Below are 7,899 nucleotides of genomic sequence, written 5' to 3'. Positions count from 1 at the left end.
GACTCTTATCACAAGCCATTGCTGTCATTTTCTCTTAGAGTTTGTGCCTCATCTGGGGTGATGTGGTGTTTTTGGGTAGGAAATCCCCTTAAGCATGTTTCTCTGCCTTTCCTCTGGGAGGATTTCATGCATGCATTTCAAAGAGCTGTTTAAAATGTCAGTACTGCAGACTAACTGTAGGTCTCCCTTTGCCTCAGAGAGCAGCTTTGTTGTTTGGGGGAATTTGTTTTGAATCAGTTTATTTCTGCTGCAGTGAATATTGCAGGGAGCTGGCTAACATCTCCTTTGAGTGTGCTGTTTACAAACAGATGTGGGCAGAACCCCAGGAGGCAGTTCTGGCAAAAGTACAGGACCTATGTGCTAGGAAAGACCACAGCGTCACCCTCACTGATCAGCACCCAGAGGACTGTTCTGCTCCAAAGACATAAATCAGTGTTAGCAATCTCTCTGCTGACCTTAGAGCCATGGTTTGAGGATGGAGATACAGCAGGAGCTGTTTAGGACTCTGGCAGCCAAACTCTTATGAATCTTGGTGCCCCAATTTAAGCTACAGCTGTCACTAGCTCCCTAGTGAATGACATCCTCGCAGGAGGGGCTGGAGGTAGAGGCACGCACCAACGCCACAGCTGTGCCCACAGGGATGCTGGGCTGTGGCCTGGATGGCAGAGAAGATGGCACATGTGGCCTCCTGCCTCTCCAGTGGGAGTGCAGCAGAGGAGGCAGCAATGCTGGAGCACCACATAACTGCTCTCTGAACACGAGGCAGAGCCCTTACAAAACTCATAAGCCACCAGGTACAACAAAGCTGGTCCAGGCACCAGCTGCAGCATCCCAGGAATCCAGACTTGGTGTTGTCATGGCTGAACTACTGTGGTTGCCTGAGGAGCCCGAAGCTACCTGCAGAGCTGTGTAGTCACAAAACCAATCGCAAGGCTGTTGATCCTGTGTTGCTCCAGCCGGAGGGTAACAGATGTGGTTTGGCTGTAGCAAGGTCTCATGACTGTGTTCCTCCTTGGGCAGGTGGGTGGGAAGAGGAGAGGAAAAAGAAAGAGGAGAGATCTGGGGACTCAAGCTTTCTGCCTCCACTCTGAGCTCTGCAGAAACGTATCAGTTCTTCTTGCTGTGCGGGACTTGGCTGCCCCTTGTGTGAGCCCAAAGTACATGTAAAGAGCACAGGAGGCAGTCACTGGACACATGACCAGGAGTCTGAGATCTGTGACACATCCTAGCGCTGAGAGAGCTCTGCTTCGGTGCAAGGCAGAGGGGCAGTAAGTTGGGACTGACAGCCTTTTGACAAGGTAACTGACCCTCCACCCACCCCTGTGACCTGCTGGCCAGGACATTTTCTGGCACTGGAGCAGTGCGGATTTGCCTCTTGTCTGACCACATTCCCTCTTCTCCCTGCCCCTGTCTGTCTTTCATGTGGCTGGGTTTCTCTCCTGTGTTTGTCATGTGCAGACTGAATGTTACAGATTCAAAAAATGTCCCTTTCTTCACTAAATCACTAAAATCACATTATTTTACAGCTGGATAATTATTAAATCTGTAAGGAACTAGCAGTATTTATATTATTCTGCAAATAGAAGACTGTTGACAATGCATGAAAATAATGACTTCAGAGTTTTCAGACCTCCTGCTGAGCTGACTCTTTTAGAGAAGTAAGGCCTTGAATTTTGGATCCTTTTTCAGGGAGCCTTTTAAAGTTTCCTTGTCTTATAAAGTGATGCTTTTTGCTGACCACACATCAAAATAATGTTTAAAACACCAATATATAGAATCTTTTCAGGACTTTGCTAGACTTTGCTACGTTCATTCCATTCCTGGCAACCGATATATCCCCAATGCTGATAAATTAGAAAAACTGTAAATATTTTTGTACCGAGTGACACTATGGTCAGCCAGTAATTACTGCATGATGGCTGGACTATCTGTGCAACATCTTGGTCCACGCTCTTACTTCTGTATTGTCATTCAGTAGCAGACATTGCATTTACAGAAGTCAGACTTGAAGTGCTTGTGTAGCGCTCCGTGCCTCTCTGCTGTATAAGGCGACTGAAATGTGATCTACAAGATTAGATGGGCGTGTAGGAAGGAAAGGAACGTGAATTACAGGAAAGCTGTCACAGTGACAAGGCTGAGCGCTACTGATTGAATGCAGGGTTAGGATCTCAGCTGCAGTGATGGTCACTGGAAAGCAGGGGCCAGACAACGGCCGAACTGGAACTGTCCTCAGCAGTTATCCAATTAACAGTCAGGACTGTTATTCCAGTGTATCCCACTGTGTAGTAGCTGTCCTGAAACCACGTGGTATTAACCAGGTTTGTATCTGTATCACTGTAGCATTTCTTGGAGAGATAATCAGGAATAACCTTGAAGAGACTGTTGTGGCTCCTGCTGCTGTGCATTTTTTACTGAAGATCCCAAGTGCCATGTCCCTGTGGGCTCCCCTGAGAAGATCTCTCCAGCTTTGCAGCCGATACTACCCAGCTCAGGCCTCTGTGAGTTATGAAGCCATAAAACAACAGTACAGACCAGAGGTGCCAGAGTACTTCAACTTCGCAAGAGATGTGCTGGACAGATGGACTGAAGTGGAAAAGGTAAGAGTTACTTGGCTTCTTTGATGCTGAAGTATTTAATGCTGGTCATTAATGCTGAGTATCTGGCACATCCAATAACCAAGGCACTGGGCTTATGTTCTGATTATAATCTGCTGATCATCTCATGCAGTTTGAACCTGTAGATCTCTTTAGGCCACACGCTACCGTGTCCAGGAGTCCAAACAATTCTTTCCTTTAAATCAGTAACTCCAGTGAGATTGAGTGTGAGTAAATAGGTGCCTCATAAATGAGACTGTGAACTGAACCACTCTAAACCGTGCATCAGTTCTCCCATCAGCCATGACCTGCACCCTACCTGGATGTGCCGGGGAAGTCCCTTGATCTCTGTGTGTTTCGTTGCCTGCTTGTAAAATGAATAATGAATAATATCATGTCCAACCTCACCCACCTATCCCAAATGTGAAATCTTTTGCATCAAAGACTTGGAATCTACAAAACTGAACAACTTTGAACCCCAAACCAGACATAAGCTCTATGGAAGGAAAGGGAATATAATAAAAAACCATGAAGTATTGTTTTCATCTTTCTTACTACATAGGTCTGGTCTCTAGGGACGTAGGACTGGTTTTGCAGGCTCAGGCTGTTCACGATGAGGGGCTAAATGCAGTTATGTCCAGCCTGGCAGCAGGAAGAGAGCAGAGGCATCACCTGTCTGGCACAGTTGTTTCTTTTGCAGGAAAACAGGTTTAGGCAGGCTGTAAGCAGAGCAAGGAACAGCCTCTGGAGAAGAGGTTTGGCCCTCTGGAGTGCACAGATAAAATCTGCTCCCCTGAAAATGAACCTTAGTGCTATTGTAGCTTCAAATAGACAATAAGGTGTCATATTCTTGCTGCCTCAGTGAATTTTGTGCTCAGGAAGTGACCTACTGCACTTTTGCTGCTAAGTGCATTGGCCCCCTTTAAAGCACATCATATGTGTACATTTCAAATCACTGCACACATCAGTTAGGTGGGACATTGATTAAAGCTCACACTGTGTGGGCCTGTGCTTTTGAAACTTTGATTTAATTTTCAGAAGTACCAGACAGGCCCAATTCCAGATGAAGTTGATAATGAGCTCTGAGTGCTCAGGAGACTCTAGGGCACAACCCAGAGGTACCATGCTGCTTTGCTGGCCTGACCTGAACCAAAAAGATTCTTCTTTCTCTGTGCTGGTTACTGTACAACTTCTTTAGAGTGTTCCATGATCAATATAAAACTCAGGAAAGGAATACAAATTTCATTTCATAAATGACATTTATAGGCTGTTCTTTCTAAGGGAGAGTTTGCCGCCTCATTTGGAATCAGTGGCAAATTTCTGTTGCATCCCAGGGTTTCTCCAGCACTGGATAAGTAATGAATGGTAATGAATGCTTTTCTTCCTCAAACTTAAGGTAAAGGCAATGTGTTTCTAAAATGAAGCATTTGTACTGTACCTGTTGTTCTACAGGAGGGAAGAAAGTCTAAAAACCCTGCATTATGGTGGGTAGATGGTGCCGGAGAAGAGGTGAGGTGGAGCTTTGAAGAGCTGGGAGTGCTGTCCAGTAAAGTGGCCAATGTACTCTCTGATGCCTGCGGTCTGCAACAAGGAGACAGAATTATTCTGATTCTGCCCCGGATCCCAGAGTGGTGGCTGGTGAATGTGGCTTGCATGAGAACAGGTTCGTAAAAGCATAGAAATTATATATAGGTACAGAAATTTTGCTTAAACCAATCCTTGCTATTTAATGAGCTCAGAACTACCAACACGCTAATGAGGATGAATTAATGTCATGCTGATCAAAACCACTCTTCATGCCAAGTTTTTCTTCATGGTGCTTTGAGGACTTTTGCACATGCTCTAGCTGTTAAGGAAACCCTGTGAATCCACGTGCATTTGTCATTCTCCTCTTTCCAGCACTTGTGACACATCGGAAATGCACCCTCTTGCTAACTTGCAGTGAAATTAGCCCACGCTTGACAAAGCATTTCACATGTTCCCCTGTGGGATCTGTTAAATACTCAGCTGCCCAGTATTTACAGCCCTGGATGTCTTGGTGCCCACAAGCACTAGCAGTACACACGTGAGGCAGCGGCTATGTTTACCAGTAAACAAGTCAAGTCCAGAGACGTGGCGTGTTCCAGGGCAGTGTTTTCAGAACAAGTTATTCTGTTATTTTGCTGTCCCACAATCAATATAATATTTGCTAACTTGTGCTGATCCTCAAATGGCATTTAATCCATCAAAGAAATCAGTATATTTATAAATGTAGGGCTAAGTCCTGCTTTTAGTACACCTCTGTCCCACTAAAGAACAAAGTAAGCTGAAGTCTGCTTGTAGGTACAGGTGTTATTCTTAAATGGTGAGACTGTTTTTCCATTCCCTTTCCTTCCCTTTAGGAACTGTCTTGATTCCTGGCACACAGCAGTTGACAGCGAAGGACATTCTTCATCGACTACAGAAATCCAAGGCAAAGTGTATCATCACCGATGATTCTGTGGCACCAGCTGTAGACTCAGTTGGGGCTGAATGCCAGTCTCTGAAATTCAAGTTGCTTGTGTCAGAGGGCCACAGAGAAGGATGGCTGAGCTTTAAAGATCTCCTGAAGTGAGTAAATACCACTGTGAAAGCACCACAGCAATCATGAAAGAAAAGCACACTGGTTTGTTTTGAATAGGAAGTGCTGGCACATGCCAATATATTTTCACTCTTTTTGGACTGTACAGGGGAAAAATATCAATGTTTATGACACTTTTGATTGCTACAGTTCTTTTTGTTAGATATTTTCAAAAATGTGTAAGTCACACTTTCAAATCACTTTATTCATCATTTTGCTTATTTTAAGAAATGCTCCTTCTGATCACCACTGTGTGACCACCAAGTGTCAAGATCCAATGGCCATCTATTTCACCAGTGGAACTACAGGATCTCCAAAAATGGCTGAACATTCCCACGGCAGCTATGGTATTGGCCTTACAGTGAATGGAAGGTACAGTATTACTTTAAATCAGGCGTATTTCTGTAACTGAATATATAGCAGAAAGAAGAGGAACACAAGATTTTTACCAGAAGCTTTTATTTCAATAGTTCAAAAAACAGCCGTTGTTTTCCATCCCAAAAGTGGGGTTTCTTTCCCATGAAACAGGCAGTTTCAGTCCAGCTGCCTTAGTTTATAGAGAATGTAGCAGTCATATAGTCACTAACTTTTTTTTTAACACATTCTTTAATTTTTGTTAAATTCTTCAGTGTGTATAGTTACCAGATTGCCCATGAACAGAACATCAGCACAAGTTTATGAAGTCTGTACCATAAAAGGGAAAAAAATCATGGCTCTGTTAGGCTTCTGGATTAGACACAGGTCCTGCAGGAACAAAATACTGATAGTTCAGAAACTTTAAACATATAAAGCAATGTTGTTTATAAAATCAATATGGCAGTGTACTTCACACTGACAGGCAAAGAATAACAAATCAGAAAATACCAAACTAGAAGTAAACAAACAAAAAAATCCTCATCCCTAAAAATGAGTTCAACAAAACCCTCGCAATCTCATACATATTCATACAATACCATGTTCTGAGGCAGTGTTAGTTTTGTCCATCAGTATATTTTTTCCCTTAGAAAAAGGCAACATCAGTCTATCCTGATGACATCTTCACTGTGCTGTGGCTTAGTCCTGCTCAGAAATTCAGCCTCTTCTAATTACCATTTACCAAAGACAACCAGTGATCGATTTGCTTTACTGGCAGATCTCTTGTTGATATTTTAATATTTGCCTTGTTCCTGCCAAATAGACTGTGGACCATTCCCTTGTGTTAACAGGTACTGGCTGGACTTGACTTCCTCAGATATATTTTGGAATACATCAGACACAGGCTGGGCAAAGTCTGCTTGGAGCAGCGTTTTTTCACCGTGGATTCAAGGGGCGTGTGTATTTGTACATAAGATGCCACGCTTCGACCCAAGCATTGTCTTTGAGGTAAGTGAGGATTGCCCAGCAATAAATGGCACTGTTCTCTCTGGCTGGTCATGCCCAGGTTTTAATTTCCGCTGGTGCTGCACAGGGGCCAGCACGCAGCACAGTTACGACTTTCACCAGATGGTAACGAACCCGTTAGTTAAGTAGTGAGTGCTGCAAACATATGCCCCAAAACAAGAGCATATCTGACATCCAAAGGGTTTATCATATACTCTGCTCTGGATTTGACTGCACAAACCTGCAAACATCCAGTATTAGGCCTAAAAGTGAAGTACACAAGAAATTGTTCTGGGATTTGTGGAGTACTTTGGTGGTGTTATTAAAATAAGTGACAATAACAGATGAATGAGAATTTCAGTTGCCTGCACAAAGTTAAGGAGTGAAGCAACCAAGGTTGAAGGCACGAACATTATATTCTCTTACATCCTCCACACCTCTTCATAATTTCAAAAAGACTACCATGTTTCATTTTACATGGAGTGACCTTATCATCATATCCATGTTAATGATGGCTGGAAATTGCTAATTAAAATTAGGATATGTCGAAGAACACTGTCAGTTGAACACCTACAGAGCATGTAAAAAAGTAGCCTTATGGTTTCACTTGTTTTCTGCTTAAACTGCAATTAATGAGGAAATTGTGCAAGAGAAACTGTAAAGCTTTCAAGAGCAAAAAACTGGTGTGTTGAACTATTGTAAAATGATGTAGGTTCTGTTTTGAAGAAGAAATTAAATAAACGTATCTGCTGTGTGTTGGTTTTGGCAAGTACAGCCCTAACTGCTTTTAGGACACTGAATGTTTGGTTCATGTGTTTCATAAGCTGGATACAGAGATCATCACATGATATCTTACAATGAAGATGGGACCTCACAGGTTTCAGTATATTGGCAAAATTTACTTTTTTAATTCTAAATTCTCTAGAGTCTGTCAAGATTTCCCATAACTGTCTTCTGTTCTCCTCCAACTGCCTATCGAATGTTTGTGCAACATAAACTGTCCAGGTAAGCAAAAGCAGAGTATCTTTGCTGGTGCATTTGATCAAAACAGTAAACCAAATACTTGTCTCACCTTGATTTTATTGCAGATTTACAGTAGCATAACAGTAACTCAGATCATGTATTTCTCAACATTTTGAATCTTACGTGTTAGGAACAAAGTCAGAAAAAAGATTTAGGGGTGGTTTAACCATTTTTTTTTTTCAGATTTGTTTTTGTTTAACACTATACATTTCACATGGAATGAGCAGGACTCAGTAAAAATTTTGGTTTTATGTAGAAAGGACCCCACAATACAGGAGTACAGTAGTGAATGGGGCATAGCAGATAGGCAACTGCCAATTACTG

The 7,899-nt window shown here is 42.7% G+C and overlaps 1 protein-coding gene across 1 annotated transcript in view; it reads left to right on the top strand.

Annotated features, from left to right (window-relative positions):
• Positions 1–2,429: 2,429 nt before the first annotated feature.
• The window catches only part of ACSM3 (acyl-CoA synthetase medium-chain family member 3), a 9,223-nt gene continuing 3,753 nt past the window's right edge, over positions 2,430–7,899 (top strand). The window contains exons 1-6 of the mRNA XM_010084762.1: positions 2,430–2,597; positions 4,047–4,257; positions 4,976–5,183; positions 5,422–5,565; positions 6,399–6,555; positions 7,478–7,557. Coding sequence (XP_010083064.1) covers positions 2,430–2,597; positions 4,047–4,257; positions 4,976–5,183; positions 5,422–5,565; positions 6,399–6,555; positions 7,478–7,557 — 968 coding nt within the window. The remainder of the gene's footprint in view (positions 2,598–4,046; positions 4,258–4,975; positions 5,184–5,421; positions 5,566–6,398; positions 6,556–7,477; positions 7,558–7,899) is intronic.

The sequence above is a fragment of the Pterocles gutturalis genome, unplaced genomic scaffold (genome assembly GCF_000699245.1).
Source record: "Pterocles gutturalis isolate BGI_N339 unplaced genomic scaffold, ASM69924v1 scaffold11885, whole genome shotgun sequence".
Taxonomy (NCBI): Eukaryota; Metazoa; Chordata; class Aves; order Pterocliformes; family Pteroclidae; genus Pterocles; species Pterocles gutturalis.
This window is presented reverse-complemented; position numbering and strand designations above follow the sequence as displayed.